The sequence below is a fragment of the Engystomops pustulosus genome, chromosome 3, assembly GCF_040894005.1.
Source record: "Engystomops pustulosus chromosome 3, aEngPut4.maternal, whole genome shotgun sequence".
In the NCBI taxonomy this organism is placed as follows: Eukaryota; Metazoa; Chordata; class Amphibia; order Anura; family Leptodactylidae; genus Engystomops; species Engystomops pustulosus.
This window is the reverse complement of record NC_092413.1, coordinates 208,560,444-208,580,734: the sequence shown is the minus strand read 5'-3', so window position 1 is coordinate 208,580,734 and position 20,291 is coordinate 208,560,444. Positions and strand designations below refer to the sequence as shown.

Below are 20,291 nucleotides of genomic sequence, written 5' to 3'. Positions count from 1 at the left end.
TGGTGTAAATGAGCCTACCCCTGACCCTAACCACTCCTATTAGAAAGATGGATTGCAGAGGATGGGCTGTTAATGTCTCCGGCTACACTGTATGTCTCCAATGCAGGTATTTATAGAAGTGTCAGGTTTACTACACAACCTCAGGTTCTTTAATGGTTCCTAGAATTCAGTTTGCTCTAAGAAATCACAACTAGACAAATTGTGGTATAAGATCTTCCCCTTAGCAAGCACCAAAATAGAAATCCACAAATGCAGTGACATCTGAGCCGGTTGTGGCCATCTCTAGGGATTTGTTTTGCACCTGAGTTAGGCCATGTTACGGTAAATTAAACAGGCTAATTAACTACTGGATTGATTACCTGCTTTGAAGTATTGTTGGGCAAACGACATGTGTTTCATATAAGCAATGTAAATATTGGTTGTTTAAAGTGAATGCGGTGGCTAGTTCCAATTCATCTCCACGTGATTGGATGCATCCCCTTTGGAAAACTCTTAACCCCTTCCCGACATTTGACGTAATAATACTGCATGGCGGGAGGTGCGTTCCCGCAAAATGCAGTATTATTACGTCATGCTTCTGGCGCCGGCTCCTGAACGGAGCCGGCGCCAGAAGCTGCGGGTGTCGGCTATATATTATAGCCGACACTTGCCTCTAACACCCGCGATCGGAGATTTCTCCGATCGCGGGTGTTAACCCCTAACACGCCGCGGTCGCGCTGACCGCGGCGTGTCAGAGGCATTTAAATGCAATCTGAAGGGAATCGGACCCCCCCGCGGCGCTTACCGGGGGGGGTCCGCTGCTCCGATCGCAGCCCCGGGACTGCCGGTGCCCGGGGCTGCGAGATCTTCATCCGGAAGCCGGGTCCTGCCTTCTGGCAGGACCCGGCTGTAAGACACTGGGCATGCGCAGCATGCTCAGTGTCTTACATTACACAGTGCAATACTTCTGTATTGCACTGTGTAACCTGTAAAATAGCTTGAACAAGTGATCAGAAGATCACTTGTTCAAGCTTAGATGTCATTACCTGTAAAAAAAAGTTAAAACAATAAATAAAGGTTTTTAAAAATAAAAATAAATAATAAAAGAAAGTGAAAGTCCCCCCAAACACCACATTTCCCTTTACACAAGTAATAAAGTATAAAATACACTAAATCACAAAAAAAACCCACTTATTTGGTATCGCTGCGTCCGTAACAATCTGTACAATAAATCCTAATCTTAATTGGACCCGCTCGGTGAACGTGGTAAAAAAAAACCCCAAAAAACTTGCCAAAAATTAAAACTTTTTATCAAATTGCTTTACAAAAAATGTTCTAAAAAGTGATCTGAAAAAGTTACAAGCGCCAAAATGATACCACTGAAAAGAACAACTTGTCACGCAAAAAATAAGCTCACAACCAGCTCCGTCAACCAAAAAATACTATAGTTATGCCCCTATAAAGATGGCAATACTAAAACAAATTCAATTTTTTTCTATTCTAGTTTTCCTTCAATAAAATTGGACAAACATAAATAAAACTATATAAATGAGGTATCACCGAAATCGTAGTGATCCGTAGAATAAAGATAATATATTATTGTTATGCTACAGCGAACCCCCCCCTCAAAAATGCTAAAAATCCAAAACAAGAATTGATGATTTTATTTTCCTCCACACGAAAAAAGTTAATAAAATTGCTTCAATAAGCTAAACACCCTCTAAAATAAAGTTTTTTTTACAGTGCATCGCGTCTCGCAAAAAATAAGCCCTTATTTGTCTAAATTGCTTAAAAAATTAAGATTGTATAGCCTATTCCCAACGCGCGTTGTAATAGAACGGTGCGGCGGGTAGTGACTTGCCAACATGGTTCAGACACAGTGATCGGGGCAAAATGGCAGCTGATCCTAACAGCCATCCATCCTGCCCCATGGACGAGAAGGGTTATGTCCCCCCCACAAACCCCCAGTTTATTATCGCTGCTATTGGCTCATCAATTCAGACGAGCCAATAGCAGCGAATTTACTTATGACGTCAGTAATACCGGTCACCATGTCTGTAGACACGGTGATCGGGGCAGAGTGGCGGCTGTTCCTGACAGCCACCAATTGTGCCTTGTGGTTCAGAGGGGTTTTGTTGCCCCCCTCTGTTCATGTTTGCCGCTATTGGCTGGTCGATTTGGTCCAGCTAAAAGCAGCAATATTCGTCACAATGGGCATCGCTAGGGTGAATAAGAGCAACACTTGGCGATAATTTCCCTACTAAAACAAAGATATGGTACAAAAGCGCTGGCCGTGTACATTGTACAGATTACGCTGTACAACTCTTACGAGCTGTGTGCAGGTCCTGCCGTATCATTTCTCCGTTTTCAAGAGGAAGATATTAGGAAACTAATATTGGGACAAGAAGGACGGGGCCCCTGTACCTCTGGTTTAGATGTTCCTGTATTTTGCCAGGACAGCATTTTCCCAGTGAATTCTGCTGCTTCTAATAGTAAGACTCAATAAAGAGTCTGTTCCAAAAGAGGAGTTAGGATGGATACTATATACTAAGGATGGACACTATATACTACTAAGAGACCTGCGACAACTCCAAGTGTGACAAAAGTTTAGTTGGTCCCCTGGTCTATTCTACCTCCTTATACGCAACACATTCAAAATTCACGCCCAACCTGTTGTGAATTCAGTAAAATGAATAATTGTAACAACTGGTAGGTCACGTTGCTCCCTATACCCCTCCACATTATTTCATAAGGGGCGCCACATAACGGGCACTGAACGTTCCAGAAATAATTGCAATTTCCATCTTGGACTCCATCGCACATCGTATTTGGAAACCACCTGTATGTTCAAATGCTCATTTTACCACGTGTATTACACTACACCACATATTACACCTTGCTAAATTCCCCAAGGGGTGTACATTCAACAATTAGGGTCACTTTTCGGGTTTTCCTCTGTTTTGGTACCACTACGGCTCTCCAAATGTATGTGAAGGATTTCTTGCAAATTTGGCCTCTAAAAGACAAACACCCCTCTTTTCCTCTACTGTGTGCCCATAAAGCATTTTATATGCACATGTGGGGTACTTCTACACTCAGGAGAAATAGTTTTACACCTTTTTCGGGGTTATTTAATATATTATCCCTTGTGGCTTACATAAATTAGGGGTAAAGTGACATTTATAGGAAAATTTTCACCTTTTTAATGATTCGGGCCTAATTGGATCATTCACCTGTAGGGGCAAATACATATATTACACATTGCGAAATTCTCTAAGGGGTGTGTGTTCAAAAATTAGTGTCACTTTTTGGATTCTTATCTGTTTTATACCACTAGGGCTCTCCAAATGCATGTCAAACATTTCTGTCAAATTTGGCTTCTAAAAGGCAAACCTCCCCCTTTCCTTTTACTGTGCGCCCATACAACATTTTATATACACATGTGGGGTACTTCTACACTCAAGAGAAATAGGTTTACACATTTTGGGGGGTTATTACATTTTTTTTATCCCTTGTGGCTACAAAAAATTAGGGGTACAATGACCTTTATAAGAAAATGTTCACCTTTGTCCTATTTAAGCCCTAATTAAATCAAACACCTATATGGACAAATACTCATATTACACCTTACTAAATTCTCTAAGGGGTGTGCTTTCCAAAATGGTGTCACTTGTTGGGGTTCCGCTCTGTTTTGGTACCACTACGGCTCTCTAAATGCATCCTGACACATGTAAAGGATGTTTGTCAAATTTGGCTTCTAAAAGGCCAACGCCCCTCTTTCCCTTCTGAGCTTCACTGCGTACCCATACAACATTTTATTTGCATGTGTGGGGCAATTTTATACTCGGGAGAAATGCTAGTACACATTTTTTGGGGTTGTTTCATCTTTAATGCCTTATGGGATACAAAAATTAGCCGTAAAAGTGACTTTTTGGGGAAAATGTCCATCTTTTTCCTTTTAGGGACCTAATTGAAGCAAACACCTGTGTGGGAAAATACACATATTACATCTTGCTAAATTCTCCAAAGGGTGCACTTTCCAAAATGGTGACACTTGTTGGGGTTCCCCTCTGTTTTGGTACCACTAGGGCTCTCCAAATGCATCCTGACACATGTAATGGATGATTGTCAAATCTGGCTTCTAAAAGGCCAAAGCTCCTCCTTCCCTTCTGAGCCCCACTGTGTACCCATACAACACTTTATATGCAAAAGTGGTGCAGTTCTGTGCTTAGGAGAAATAGTTTTACACATTTATGGGAGTTGTTTCATCTCTTATCCCTTGTGGCTTACAAAAATTTGACGTAAAAGTGACTTTTTTGAGAACATTTTCACCTTTTTTCCCTTTTGGGGCCTAATTGAATCAAACACCTGTTTGGGCAAATACACAAATTACACCTTGCTAAACTCTCCAAGGGGTGTACTTTCCAGAATGGTGTCTCTTGTTGGGGCTTTCCTCTGTTTTGGTACCATTATGGCTCTCCAAATGCATCCTGACACATGAAAACTTTTTCAGCCATATTTGCCCTGCAAAAACGAAACAACGCTCTTTCCATTCCAAGTGCCCCCCTGTGCCCGTACAGAAGGGTACAGTGACAAAATGGGCATTGGCATGCTCAGGAGGAATTGCCTTAAACATGGTAAAATGCATTTTCCTTTTTAACCCATTGTGAAGGTGCAAATTTTAGTGTTCAATGAATCTATTGTAAGATAAAATTACATTTCTGTAATTTCACTTTCATTTATCTTTCACCCTCATGAAACGCTCAAAGGGTTAACAAAATTCCCAAAGGTTGTTTTGAATATTTTGAGGGGTGTAGTTTCTAAAATGGTGTCATTTGTGGGGGTTTTCTATCATGTAGGCCTTATAAAGTCACTTCTAACTAAACTGACCCTCCAAAAGTAGGTTTTGATGATTTTCGTGAAAATCAGAAAAATTGCACCTAAAGTTATAAGCCTCCTAACATCCTAAAAAAAAAGGAAAAGATGTTTGAAAAATGATGCCAAGTTAAAGCAGACATATGGAAAATGTTAGTTATCAAGTTATTTTAGTGATATGACTAACTTTCCAAAAAGTAGAAAATTTTGAATTTTGAAAACATTGTTTTTTTCAAAATTTTTGGCAAATTTCCATTTATTTCATAAATAAATACCAAACATATTGATTAAATTTCTCTACCAACATGAAGTACAATCTCAAAATCAACTGGATATGTTAAAGTGTTCCAAAGTTATAACCACTTAAATAGACACATGTCAGATTTTTAAAAATGGGCCGTGTCAGGAAGGTGAAAAGTGGCTTCAGCGTTAAGGGGTTAAGGGCTCCCAATAAGTGGTCGCTAGCCAGGAGCCGAGGCTGTTTGCACTGCTCAAAGGACCTGTTGTCCCATGCAATCCATCACTGGACTCCTGTGTCGGGCGGATGGATGCTGCAAGCTATTTCTAGCAGGTGATATGTTGACTTCACTACCTTCAGCCTATACTGGACTATACTAGAAATTTACCCCTTAAGGGAGCATGAATTGGGTGTCTCCAAAGATGTCCATTTTCCAGAGAAGTAAGTTATTTGGTACAGATTTGAATGTCCATTTAATGGGTTTTGAACAAGTTGATTTTCTCAACGTGGTTCCAGTAGATGTAGACTTGGTACATAATGTCTGCTTTAATAGCTTGTCTCCAGGGAAAGTATCCAGTCAGGATAATATTGCCTCAAAAGCCTGGGGGTCTCTGATAGGGCAGAAGTTTAAATAGTCATGTCTGATCACACAAGTCTGGTGACATGTATGGGATAATGTAAGACATTGAGACTTCTTCCCAGTTCCAGTGTTGGATGCAACTTTCTTGGTCCAACCATATGCCACAATGAAGTCTTATGAAATATCTACTGCTAATCCAAGTACTTGCAGGATCATTAGAACTGGATAGTTTGCATCCATCCCACATTATCATCTTCATTTTAAATGATTGAATTACTTGATTTGTCCATTTAATAACTTGGACTATTCTGCCAGTAGAGATGGACTTGGCACATCATGTCTGCTTTAATTCCTTTTCTCTGGGAAAATTGTACATTTACTGTAAAGCATCCAAAAAGCCCAGGTTTCTCCACTGGGGAAGGTTTCCTATTTTCCTCGCGTTCAGTTGTATGACCAGACCTTTATGTATTGTACTAAATAACCAAAAAATAAAAAAAAAGGAAAGAATGGAATATAAGAAAAAAAAAAACTGAAAAAAAGCAATTTAACATTCTGTATTCTTATAATGGTCTTGCCATTTGGTATTCTGTAGATAGGTGATGCATTTGGGTTGGTCACTCAATGGAAGACCAATGGAAAGTCTGGACTAGATCTCAATACTACTTTAAGGCAGTTTTCCCTCTTTGGTCGGCTATTGCTCTCTCGTAGGCACATGTGGTATTTAGTTGACTTAATATATTGTCCAGTTGTGGGCATTTAGGGTCTTTCCAGTGCCTAGTTATGGTGAGTTTGGTAGTCATTGGTAATTGTGCAGGTACTGTAGGATGTTTTCTTGTCTATACTTGCTAAATCTATTAATAGCAGTGCTTGTTGTGGTGATGGGCTTATTGTTTGTTTTGTATATGTGAGATAGGATGTTGGTAACGGTATTCCATAAAGGTGAGATTATAGGGCAGTCCCATAAAATATGGAGAAGCGTACCTCTGCCTCCGCAGCCCCTCCAACAAGAGGGGGAAGTTCCTGGGTTGATCATACTTCACTTGGAAGGTGTGAAATACCATCTTTGGAGAGTTTTTATTATTGCCTCCTGGTGAGAGACACAGCAGAATGTAGAGTATATAGTTGATAGTTAGAGAGTGAGCGAGCACTAAAATGCTCGGATGTTCGTTATTCGAGACAAACCTTTCCCGATGCTCGAGTGCTCGTCTCGAATAACGAGCCCCATTGAAGTCAATGGGAGACTCGAGCATTTTTCAAGGGGACCAAGGGTCTGCACAGGGAAGCTTGGCCAAACACCTGGGAACCTCAGAAAAGGATGGAAACACCACGGAAATGGACAGGAAACAGCAGGGGCAGCATGCATGGATGCCTCTGAGGCTGCTTAATTGCACCATCATGCCAAAATTATGGGCAACAGCATGGCCATGACAGAGTGACCGAATGAGGCTAGATAGCATCTAAAACATCCAATAATTGACCCTGACACTATAGAAGACGGCATGCAGCAGCGGCAGGCTAGAGAGTGTCATGGCGACATACCCTAAATGGACTCAGGCTTCAAACCAATGGGTGGCAGAGAGGAACCAAAGGAGGTGAGCAAGAAGCGCTGAAATGATTTCCTATGTGAACAAAAGGTTGACGGTATATTTAGTCGATAGCACAGCATGATGGCGACATAGTGACCAAGTTCCATAACGTATCTGGTAAAACACCCGAAAAATGAGCCTGACACAGCTCTTTTGATAAGGGGACGACCTGTGGAGGCAGCCATGGAGACGACTTCCATGATTAAGAGCGACAGTATGGGGCATTCATATTGCGCTGCTATGATTGCAACTTCAGGTCTCCAGCATGGCGGTGACAGATGGGACGAGTTCCACTATATTTGGTGAAACACCTGAAAATTCTGCCTGACACAGCTAAGGGGATGATGTATGGAGGCAGTGAAGTAGTAGTAGTTTTAACTGCAGCACCTTTAATCTATGTTATTTGGATCTTGAGATGGAGCTGGCGGTCTGCTGCCAGGCGAGCTTTCGCCTATCCAAGCCCCTGTCTCTCGGCTCCTTCCCACCCAAAATGGGCCTGGGGGCCATAAGCGTTTACTTTGAAAAAATTATAATTTTCAAAGCAGGCAGGGGCTACAAACAGAACTTCTAAGAACCTTTTTGTATAAGATCAAGTGTAGTACTGTTCTTATAAGTAATTGGCTTGGTTATGGCGGGTGAGGGGAATGTAAACAGGGGCGCAGGAAGTGCTGAAATAATATCGGTAAATGATAAAAGTTTGCCAGTATATTTTGTGGATTACACAGCAGGGTGACGACAAAGTTAACAAGTTTGATGTGGAAGACATGAAAACAACCCAAAATTCTGCCGGACACAGCTCGTTTGCTAAGGGGACGATGTATGGAGGCAGCTATATGGACGACTTTGGGAGGCAGCTATAAAGGTGATGTGTGGAGGTAGCAATGGAGACAACGTGTGGAGACAGCTAAAAAGACGACGTGTGGTGGCTGCTATGGAGACAACTTAATTTGGATAGTGCCTGTATGTGGCAGTCCAAAAAAGTTTTCATACCAGAGGAGCAGGTAGGTGGTCCTCCAGAAAAATTAAATACATAGAGTACTATAGCTGGAGCCAGGTGGCCCTGGCATAAAAAAATAGCCAGTTTCCTCTGCTTTAGTGTACAAAGAGGAGGAGAAGGAGGACAATGAGGAGGAGGAGTGCATACATTATTCAGGTTGAGCTTCTTTCACCTGGTAGAGAATGGAAATCCTGAGAAATCCAGGCTTTATTCGTCTTGATAAGCGTCAGCGCTGTCAGTCGACAGGTGTGTACGCTTATCGGTGATGATGCCACCAGCTGCACTGAAAACCCGCTCGGACAACACGCTAGCGGCAGGGCAGGCAAGAACCTCCAAGGCGTACAGAGCCAGTTCGTGCCATATGTCCAGAGGTTTGATTGAATTAGGCACAGTCTGCTTTTTTTACTTTTCTTTTTTTTTTTTTTTATAACTAAAAGTCATCACAAAATCCAGTTGTGTGTAGGCTAGAAACTAGCCATACGAGAACCGAACAGGCCTTCTTAGGGCTACAATAGCGTTATTTTATTTTTGGTTGATTTGCTTGTGGCTGGGCTTGCTGGCACTAGTAGTGCAGCTAGTACCATATTGTGACGAATTTGCAGGGAGACTTGCAAACGTTCTATTTAGCTCTTAGTGACACACATATCCATCTCAAACACGTAAGAGCTAAATAGAACGTTCGCAAGTCTCCCTGCAAATTCGTCACAATATGGTACTAGCTGCACTACTAGTGCAAGCAAGCCCAGCCACAAGCAAAGAAAAAAATATATATTTTAGCCCTAACAAGGGCTGTTGGGTTCTTGTAGACTCGCTCCTTCCTAACAGTAAGTTAATATAACACCCTAACGCTATCCCAGCAGCAGTGGGACATATGTAACTCCTCAAGTTATTTTGGAACATTTTAATAATTTCTAGTATCAGGTTTTCTCTGGGAAGAAAAACATTATGTTTCTGGTTAGTAAAGTTGACATCTAATCCATGGGTGATTAGGTTAAAAAGACAGTTTCACTTTGGATCCCAGAGTAGGATGTCCCGACTCACAAAGGTTTTGCCTAATTTTGTGTTTACGGAGGTATTTGGGACTGGCCTCCTCCATCTTTCATTTGTCATACAGAATATTCCTTATGTTCCTTGCTACCGATCCAAAGTCTGAAGTGGAAGGTTTTCATTACCTAGAGGCCAGTTCTTCGGTTATAATATATCTTAAGATCATGTGTATGGCGTAAAGGAAAATAATCAGTTTACTTGGTGGTCTAGACCTTTATAAAAAATAGAATTTGACCTAGGAAGTAACTGAGGCGTCTGCCCCAGAAACTATCCGTGCCTTTTCTACCCGAGCACTAGCCACATCTTGGGCATAATTGAGACATGCCTCCTTAGACCGGATTTGTCAGGGAGCATGTGGGTTTACTCCCCCACGCTTTCTTTAAACACTATCGGTTAAATGTGGTGGGTACTCTTGAACCCTTTGGAGAGAAAAGCGCTCTCCTCTGGGGGCGTGTTTTTTATGATTTTTGCCTCCCTAAATATTTCTCTGAAAATCTCTGGTTGGTGCTGGATGTTTCCTCGTACCACGACGGCACCTGGTACATTCCCACCCTGGTGATTTTAGAAATAATTTTAGAATAATTATGTCCTTCAATCATCCCAGTTACATATAATATATAAAGTATATAAAACACAAAAAGTACATATTTGGTATCTCTGTGACCGTATTAATCTGTATAATAAATCTAAATATCGAACCCGTTCGGTGAATAGCGTAAAATAAAAACATGAAAAACTTTACGTAATATACAATTTTAAATCATATGCCCTCACAAAAAGTGATCAAAAAAGTTACCCGCCCAAGTCTGAAAATAGCAACTCTTTTTGAAAAAATAAGCCCTCAACCAGATCTGTCAACAGAAAAATACAAAAGTTCTGGCCCTGAAAAGTTATGGATACTAAAAGGCGATTTTCTAAAATATTGGTTTTACTCAGTACAACGAAAGCTATGAAAAACTATATAAATGAGGTATCAACATAACACTAGTGAACCAGAGAACCAAGATAAAATATTATTTTTGTTATGGAGAGCGGGAAAAAAAGTGCTAAAAATACAAAATAAAAATTGATGATTCTGTTTGTGTCCCCCTTGAAATCGTTTATAAATCTCATGAATAAGCAATAGACCCCCCCCCCAAATTATCTATACATTGTATCATATCCTGTAAATAATAAATCCTCATATGTTCACATTACCAAAGAAATAAATATTTTATAGCTCGTACAATGTGACAATACAAATCTGCTGTGAATGGCGCTGCTTCCATTCTATGCCCGGCCGTGCGCCTGTACAGCAGTTACCACCACATATGGGGTATCGGTATTTGGGAGGAATTGGGCATCAAACTCTGCAGAGCGTTTCCTCATGTAATTCATTATAAAAGTGTCATTTTTGGCCTAAATTAATGTGATTTAGAAGCCTTTGGTTTTAACGCATTTTCCCAAAAAATTCAAATGGAAATGTATGTGAAACTCTTAATAGTAGTTTTTTTTAATTTTGCATAGCTGTGTAGTTCCTAAAGTGGGTTAATTTATGGGGTTTTACTAATATTTATGTCTCTGTCACTTGAAAGCCGAGTTGTCCCTCAAAATGTAAGTTTTGGCGGAAAACTTCGCACCTGAAAAATCGCACCTAAAGTTCTGCGCCTCATAACATCCTAGAAAAATAATAGGATGCATAAAATATCATCCCAACGTAAGGCAGACATTCCAAAAATGTTAGTTGAACTACCCAATATTCTTTAACTAACTGCGAAACATTTTAAACTGTGAAAATAAAAATAATTCCGAACTTTTGCCAAATTTCCATTTTTTTTTTTATTTGTTTTAAATTACACGCAAAACTTATCGCTTACGTTTTACAACTAACGTGAAGTACAATCTCAAAATCACCTGGATATGTTAAAGCGTTCTGGAGTCATAACCAATTATTGTGACATGTCAGATTCTAAAAATCGAGCCTGGTCAATAAGCTGAAAACAAGCATTGGTGATAAGGGGTCAAGGGGTTGGCCACTTTTTTTAGTCCCAAGTTATTGTAATAATTCCCACTAACGTCCCAGTGCCATAAATAATAATTTTATGCTTACCGTAAGTAAGATACCAGAATTATAATATAGTGTCCGCAGGGAGACTCACGGACGTGCATAATACCGGAAGAGAGCGTCATGTGTCTCCCCAGCAGACGCCATTTACAGACAGAGCACCAGATTCTGCATTGCTGACGGCTTGGTTTCGGTGGGATACAGAACCGATGATGGTGAGCATAAAATTATTAGTTATGGCACTGGGACATTAGGGGGCCTTATTACAATAACTTGGGACTAGTTTTAAAATTTAGCTTATAAAGTGGCCAAACCCCTTTAAGGTATCTAATGTTTTGGTGTTTTTGTATAAGAACTAAACTTCTCACATGTTGAATTTCTAAATAGATCCCATCCTGCTCCTAGGGTCTCTAAGAGGATGTCCTCAGAGTGGTCCAACCTGTGCCCATTACCATGACATTTGCACATTAATCCCCTCTGTTTGTGGACACAAGTCCTTTACTTATAGTGTAATTCTATTATCCCTGGTGTTCTCCACAGCCTCCAGGTGAAGCTCCTCACCCCTGGAAGGTCCTTTACCTTCGGCATCACCCAGGACAGGGTAAGCCACCTAATCTATTGGCCACTCATCTATTCACCCCAGCAAATTCTTTTTCTTATATTGAAATATATTGCAGAGACTTTCCCCTTACCAGACGATGAACCGGGCCGGTACTATTCAACTATGCAATTCTGGCAAGTCTAATTGGCCAACAGGGCGTAATATTTATATATAATGCAGTGTGTTGCAACCACACCAGTCTGTGCAGACCGTGTCATTGAGCAATCAAACTGCAAGGATACATGGCCTGCACACACTTGTGTGTACATTGAAATTATCCCTCATTCCCTCCGCCCCCAACACACCCAACAAAACATGATACACAAACATGATCATTCACCAAATGATGAGGTCTTGGTTAACTCCTTTGACTTATTTTTAATATTGTGGCACAAAATCCACAAATCAAAAATGGGTCAATGAAGTTTTAAGCTCACAACCCACGTCAAGGGGCCCCATCTCTTGCGAGACCCTACACTAACCACCAAAACTAAAAAGATGAAACCCGCCAACAAACACCTAAATTAATTATGAAATAATATTTTTCAAATTACTCATTTTTAAAATGTCTGGATATTTTATTTTGATTTCACACGACTTAACAGAAAATTGAAGTCCAAGAAAATTTAAGAAAAGACTTTTTGAGGGATCATTGTTTTTGAGATGTAAAATATGTAATATTAGAAACCCCCTATATATCACTAGATTTTAAATTCTGCACCCCTCAAGCTATCAGAAACCGCTTTTAGGAAGATTAACCCTTTTGCGATCTTCATAGTAATAGAAAACGGATGTAAATTTTAGAAAGGTCCGATTTCTGTCAGTAAGAAGTTCATTTAGCCCTAAAATTTACACATTAACAAAAGAGAAAAGGGGAAAACCCATCTTATAATTTGTTATGCAATTTCTCCCCAAAAAGGAGACGCCCCACATTTGGTTCATGGACGCACTTTTGAGATCTATAAAATATTTGCTTTTCTGTTAATGTTGCCATTTAAGGTCCTGTTTTTTGCAGAATGAGATGCATTTTTCAGTGCTACCTTGTTGGAGTGGGGGCTAAGTGCTACTGCTGAAAATTGAATAACTTATTTGTAGAAAAAACATGAATTCTGTCTTTTGAATTTTGACATTATTTTTGGTGTTACTCTATAGACCCCAATTAACATGTTAGATTTATACTACAGGTCAGCACAAATGGGGCAATACCAAATTTCTATATTTTTGCTTCCTTTACTAATCTTGTAGAATAAAACCTACTGTGGGAGGGAGAAGAATCTTATCATCACCATTTTTTAAGTGGCAGAACTCTTAACGCTCTATATAGCTGGTTCAGAGCTTTTTTTTTTTTACAGGTTATTTTGTGCTTTACAATTTTGTTATTTGATTATTGCATTTTATATGGGACAAGCTAAGGAAAGATCATAATTTTTAATGTGTCTTATGTTTTTTCACTGTTTAGTGATTTTGTTTTATTAGACATATCTATAATAACTAGTACACCTTTTTATATATGGGAACTTTATATACTTGGTGCAACAAGTATTTGGGGGCTTTTATATTAATTTATTGATGGGACATGAACAACTTATCGTTCGATTTCTTGTTCCTTATAATAACTATTGCAGGGTATTAGACCTGTCAGCCTAGGCTGATGCACAGGTCACAGACCGGACCTTACAGTCATTTTACTATGGACAGTCCTGGCGTCTTGGCTCAGACCAGAGTAGCCATGGCGCCAATCGGAGCCCCCTAAAATGCTTTGAGGGCGCAGTGGAGCAGGAAATCCCACTCCAGGCATTTAAAGGCGTAACACCTGTGATGGGAGTGGTACAAGGGGATGTCGGCAGTAGGTTACCGCTGACACCCCAGGTTTACCAATGCTGGTTCATCTCCAATAAAGAGCTGAACCGGCATCAGCTCCAGGACGCACTAAAACGCTGTGGATCATTATTATCCGGCGCGTAGCACTAAGGGGTTAAAATAGAGGGCATGTATATAGGATGAAAAGAATAAATCTACTCCATGTGGATCCAGAACCAAAACATTAAGAAAAGTAAGAAAATTGATTATGACTGGAGATAAGATCAGTGTATGGAGATGTATGTGCAGGACACGGGGAGTGGAGAGGAAATTCACAAAATTCTTTGGGCTGAGAAATGATAAATACAGAAAAAAATACTTTACAAGGAAGTTATTACTTTAAAACCTATGGATTTAAAGGAAAGTGATCAGTATTGGAAAGATTAAATTCCCTTAAATATATTAAAAAAAACATACTCTGACTATCAATCACTTAGAACGACTTTAGTTTCATCATTTGTGGCATCTTACATTCCAAGTACAATCTAGGAAAATATGTTGAATGAAAGACCGGCCACTATTTCGGATATGTATAAAACATTAAAACCAAAGAGATGATGGGACTGAAAATAGAAACTTCTCATGATGCTCATTCTTGTCGGTCTAAAGGTTAACCCCTTAACGCTGAAGCCACTTTTCACCTTCCTGACACGGCCCATTTTTTCAAATCTTCCCTGTGTCACTATAAGTGGTTATAACTTCGAAACGCTTTAACATATCCAAGTGATTTTGAAATAGTTTTCTCGTGACACATTGTACTTCATGTTAGTTACAAAATTTTGGTTGTATGTTTTGCATTTATTTATGAGAAAATCAGATATTTGGTGAAAATTTGGAAAAATTCTCAATTTTCGAAATTCAAAATGTTCTACTTTTTCCACACATGAGTCATAACACCAGAAAACATAATAACTAACATTCACCAAATGTCTACTTTATACCTCTGGTTTTTTTATGTATAGTCTTATTTTTGTAGGATGTTATGGGGCTTTGAACGTTAGGTGCGATTTTTCACATTTTCATAAAAAAAGCTAAATCCTGCTATTGAGGTACCTGCTCAGGTTTGAAGTCACTTTGAGAGACCTAAATAAAAGTAAAACCCCATAAATTACCCCATTATAGAAACTATACCCTTCAACGTACGTAAAACAACTTTTATGAAGTTTTTTAACCGTTTAATTGGTTTACAGGGGTTAAAACAAAATCGGATGCAATTTTGAATTTTTTTTTTTTTTTTTACTAAATTAATGTGTTTTTCATAAAATGTACAAATTCTCAGTGGATAAAATACCAAAACGCTCCACAAAATTTGATACCCAATCTCTCCCGTGTATAACAATACCCCATATGTGGTGGTAACCTGCTGTATGGGCACACGCCAGGGCATCGAAGGGAAGCTGCGCCATTCAAAGCAGATTATGCATTGTCACTTTATAATGGCTATACAATCTTTATTTTTTTGGCAATTTGGACATATAAGGGCTTATTTTTTGCGACATGAGATGAACTTTACAAATACTTCATTTTAGTGGGTCTGTAGCTTTTTGTTGAGATTTTATTAACTCTTTAATGTATGGAGGAAAAGAAAATTGTCAATTTTGGGTTCCTTTTTTTTGCATATTTTGGGGGTCGTACACCATACACTAAAAATACTATAATATTTTTATTCTCTAGATCACTACGATTACGGTGATACCTCATTTATATAGTTTTTTATATATTTTACAGGAAAAAAACAAATATAAAGAAAATCTCCTTTGTTTTTGCATCGCCATCTTTTCGGAGATATAACTTTAATATTTTTTTGTTGACAGAGCTAGTTTAGGGCTTATTTTTTACGTGTTGAGTTGTTCTTTCAATTGGTACCATTTTGGTGCACATAACTTTTTTTTTATCACTTTTTGGAACATTTTTGTGAAGGGATTTTAAGAAAATTTACATTTTTGGCGAGTTTTTCGCGTTTTGTTATTACGGCGTTCACCGTACGGGTCCAATAATGTTTCTGACTTATTGTACAGATTGTTACGGACGCGGCGATACCAAATATGTGGGGTATTTTGGAAATTTTCAGGTTTTTTCACTTTATTAGATGTGTATAGGGAATGTTTGTGTTTAGGGGGACTTTAACTTTATTTAATTAATTATTTTTATTCAAAAGTGTGTTATTAGTGTTTTTTTACCTTTTTTCTTTACTTTTACAGGTTAGCTTGAACAAGTGATCCATTGATCACTTGTTCAAGCTATTCTTCACCTAATACAGTGTAATACAGATGTATTACACTGTATTATGTGACACACTGAGCATGCTGCGCATGCTCAGTGTGTCACAGCCGGGTCCTGCCAGAAGGCAGGGACCCGGCTCCCGGCAGGAGGATCGCGTAGCCCCGGGCACCGGCAGTCCCGGGGCTGCGATCGGAGCAGCGGACCCCCCCGGTAAGCGCCGCGGGGGGGTCCGATTCCAGCGAAAATGCCCCTGACACGCCGCGGTCAGCGCGACCGCGGCGTGTTAGGGGTTAACACCCGCGATCGGAGAAATCTCCGATCGCGGGTGTTAGAGGCAGGTGTCGGCTATGATATATAGCCGACACCCGCAGCTTCTGGCGCTGGCTCCGTTCAGGAGCCGGCGCCAGAAGCTTGACGTACTATTACCGCATTTTGCGGGAACGCACCTCCCGCCATGCAGTAATAGTACGTCAAATGTCGGGAAGGGGTTAAAAGTGGTAAGATGCAGCAGTAATAGATAATACACAGGGAATATTATATATTTTACCTCTGCTGCTGTTTTTTTCAGTTTTTAGAGGGCAGTTAGCTCAGTCTATGGACATGCCCCACACTACTACAAATTACTGGGACAAAGTAACTTCATGGATTGTTTTATAGAAATGTGGAATAACGATGGAATAATTACAAATGATATTTTGCTATATATTTCACTATGCAGAAATTAATATAAAAGTATACATCAAGTCTTACTTTTTTATATAACAATTTAAATAATTTTTAAAAATTGAAAATATTATGGTAATTGACACTTTTCCCTATCCGGTCTATTCTCTGGTCTAGTTTCTTTCAATACAAAAATCAATAGACAAGATCCTTAAATAATCATCTGGCTCGAGTCAGAAACCATAAAAACTTAAAACGCCACTTAAAAGAAACTTTTGTGTTTTTTCAAAGTCCTATCCACTCTATATCCAACTACAACTCTGCTGCACAATCATCTCTATATGACTGTAATGACTTATCAATTAAGCAGGTATAAAAGCATCAGGAGTCTAAAATCCAGTTACAAGGCTGGGAGGAAAGTCTTAAGCCCCTTCCACACTTGCAAGTTCAGCGCATCACACTCAGCGATTGTTGCCTAGATCGCCCGGCCCGAACGCTGCAAACCAGAACTGAACTCAGCATGTCAGTTCACTTCCGTTTTGCAGCGTTCTGGCCGGGCGATCCAGGCAGCACTCGCTGAGAGTGTGATGCAAGATCAGCGCATTACATTTTTAAGTGTGCAAGGGGCCTTAGTTTTAGACAAATAGGCAAAATTTATTGCATCTCATAAAACCTCTTTAAAACACAGAAAACAATGTAGCACACACTTTCATTTCTATATCTGGTAAACACAGGAACAGATAAAGCAATCCAGATATTAAGACCGGGAGCCAAACCTCACTATGGACACTATCAACAGTTTTATAATTGGCAAACTATATTTTCGCCATTCCCACTATAAAAGCAGAACCTTAAATATTGGTATAAACACAGGATAAAACCACTTTCATCAAGTTCTCTAAAATCCAGCTCAACATCCTCGCTTCCACAGCCCCACCTGATCCTTACCCACTATAATACAATAAAATAATCAGCAATTACACTACAATTTCTCTCCAGCATATAAAACGTGGGATTCTTCTGGAAAAACAAATGTCCCTTTGATAAACCGGAGCATAAACCATAATAACAATTATTCTTCAACCTAATAATACCTCAAAGCTTAAAAAAAAACCACTGAAGTAAAATGTGCAACGACCAGAAACCGTTACCATTTCTCTATTCATTTCCAATAATTGACCACATTTACACATTTAGTATTATAAACCTCCCTCCTCCCTCCTCCCTCAATGCATCTCACATTCGGAGTGGTAACACTTACTCAGGGTAATAGAGAAATACTACTTACCTTATTAGTTTCCTCTAGGGAGCTTTGGTCACCAGTCCTCAACTTACATCTACGTCACCTCCACTTCACATCCCAAAGCCAGACTGGTGTCATCCACAAGAAACATCACCGTTGTTTGCCTGGGGCTGCTGGTGGACTCATTGGTGGCTTCATCGACTATGATGCATTCTATGTCCCCATGATTTTCCACTATTATATATTCATCCTCTGCTTCTATAATGATAATCTCACCGTTATATTCCTGAATATCATCTTCTGCAATTGATAATTGAAAAGCTTCATCCGGAATTTCTTCTACTCCCCATGGAATTTCGGCATACGTTGAGACACTAAGAAGACTCCTGGCATTGGGATCCTGGCAAAGCAGCACATGAAAAAGTTCCTGGGCTGCCCCGTTGAAATTTTCCCAATGCTTCGGAGGTGGAACATGATCCACACCATTTTGCCAACAAACAAATTTCCTAAAAAGTTGATCCTGCTCGACCGCTCTTCTCCACGGAAAATTTCCAGAAAATGCGACAAACAACAAAACACCCAAGGCAAATATATCCACGCTTGCATCGTTAATTATGGTTTCAGTAGGTTTTAAATTACAAAGCTCCGGCGACATGTAGGGAATTATGGGGGACATAAATGGAACAGGAGTTCCCACCTGCTGGGTCAAGCCAAAGTCACTCAGCTTGACCTGGTGACATTCCTTGTCCATTAATAACACATTGTCAGGCTTGAGGTCTCTGTGCACCAGTTGTTTGCTGTGCATGAACTCCAGAGCTCCGCACAGCTGTAGTGCACAGCGCCGCACCATCACCTCTGGAATCCCCACCTAGAAAAGAAGATATTATTAGACGTGTGCATTATGTAAATGATAAAATATGTAACTATAAATTTATCAAATCTTGGCTTAAGTCCACATCAGTGGTCTCCAGCCTGTGGCCCTCTGGTTGCTGTAAAACCACTACTCCAAAAATTGCATGACCTCCGCATCAACTACAGGACTACAGGTTATAGACCACTGATCTAATAATATAAAACCTCTTTAGGAATAAGAAACCAAACCATTCATGACCACATTTCATTGAATTCATTTTAACATTTTTTTTCTAAATTCCAAAAACATTATTTTTTCCATAATTTCATCTGAGATACTTACATCAGGCTTGATGAGAGCGCAGAGGGTTCCTGCAGGAGCCAAATCCTGGGCCAGCACATAGTGGTCCACACAGTCCACAATGGAGGAGTGCGTCAAGATGATCCCATGGTAGCTGGACAGGAATATGGAGGTACAAAGCTCCTGTAGGAAGGAGGTCCACTTTGTTTTGTTCTTTTCCATCATTTTGAGGGCAACCATTTTACCTGATAAGAAGAAAATATATTTTATCATTAAAATTCTAGAATATTTGGGAATATTTAAATTGAAGGGGTGGTCTTCTAGCTTCATGCAATCTATTATAGAGTTTTTAGTTATTGAGGAGAGCAGGGATTCTTTTTTTCAAGGCGCTCATCCTTCTCATAAAGAATAATTACTCTTCATAAAGTAGACAACATGTAATGCAAAGCAGAATGGTTATTCCAAATATAGGACCCTTCAAATAGGATTTGGAAGTCAAAAGGCTCTAACTCCCATTGGCAAAGAAAATAATGAATTCTATAACATGAAAACCACCATCTAAAGAACTTTCAGAAATGTTACACATTCCTAAAGGCAAAAAACTAAACTTATAAAAATATTACAGATTATTCACTGAACTGTATCTTTTGTAGACCTTTCATGCTGGGTATTTACCTGTTGCCCTCTCACGTGCCTTGACCACTTGGCCGTAGGTTCCTTGTCCCAGATACTCCAGGAACTGGAAATTCTTTTCGGAAATCTTTTGCAAATCAAAGTTGCAGAATTCCATGGTGGATTTGTAGATTATTTATCCTGATAGTGACTGGACAATGATAATTCAAGAAGGTCTCCAAGAAGTTGGATTTGTCTTTATGGGTCACAGGAGAATAAATCTCTTGCCGGGTCAGTTCTGTAGAAGATCTAGAAGAGGATCCAGTTTCCAAAAACTGACTGCTATCCAAGAGGTCCATCTGTCTTTTATAGGGAAACTATGACTAATAGTTGATGTCCCTCCCCTTCCATAGGTAATGGAGTGTAAATGACCCTCTTATCATATGCAAATACAGATATCACCTGGACGTTGATGTGATTATTTGTGACATTTGGATCTATTAACATATTATTGTTCTTCTGTACAACACAACAAACCTTTTTCTATATGTAATGTCTATGGCTTTTTTTTTGCCAGTTTCACTGGATAA

General features: G+C 39.6%; 1 protein-coding gene across 1 annotated transcript; it reads right to left on the bottom strand.

The window, feature by feature from the left end:
• Positions 1 to 18,030: 18,030 nt before the first annotated feature.
• On the bottom strand, positions 18,031 to 19,879 carry LOC140122919 (serine/threonine-protein kinase SBK1-like). Its single transcript, XM_072144162.1, has 3 exons — positions 19,765 to 19,879; positions 19,132 to 19,334; positions 18,031 to 18,804 (listed from the first exon to the last, which is right to left on the bottom strand). The coding sequence occupies exons 1-3, from the start codon at positions 19,877 to 19,879 to the stop codon at positions 18,031 to 18,033; spliced, it is 1,092 nt and encodes a 363-aa protein (XP_072000263.1).
• Between the last annotated feature and the right edge of the window lie 412 nt (positions 19,880 to 20,291).

What these genes read in the sequence shown, in the direction of transcription:
- LOC140122919 (XM_072144162.1), bottom strand. Translation starts at nt 19,879, where the DNA reads ATGGAATTCTGCAACTTTGATTTGCAAAAGATTTCCGAAAAGAATTTC. An exon ending in GGCACGTGAGAGGGCAACAG is followed by an intron (nt 19,335 to 19,764) that starts GTAAATACCCAG and finishes TCTTCTTATCAG; the next exon opens with GTAAAATGGTTGCCCTCAAA. An exon ending in GCGCTCTCATCAAGCCTGAT is followed by an intron (nt 18,805 to 19,131) that starts GTAAGTATCTCA and finishes CTTCTTTTCTAG; the next exon opens with GTGGGGATTCCAGAGGTGAT.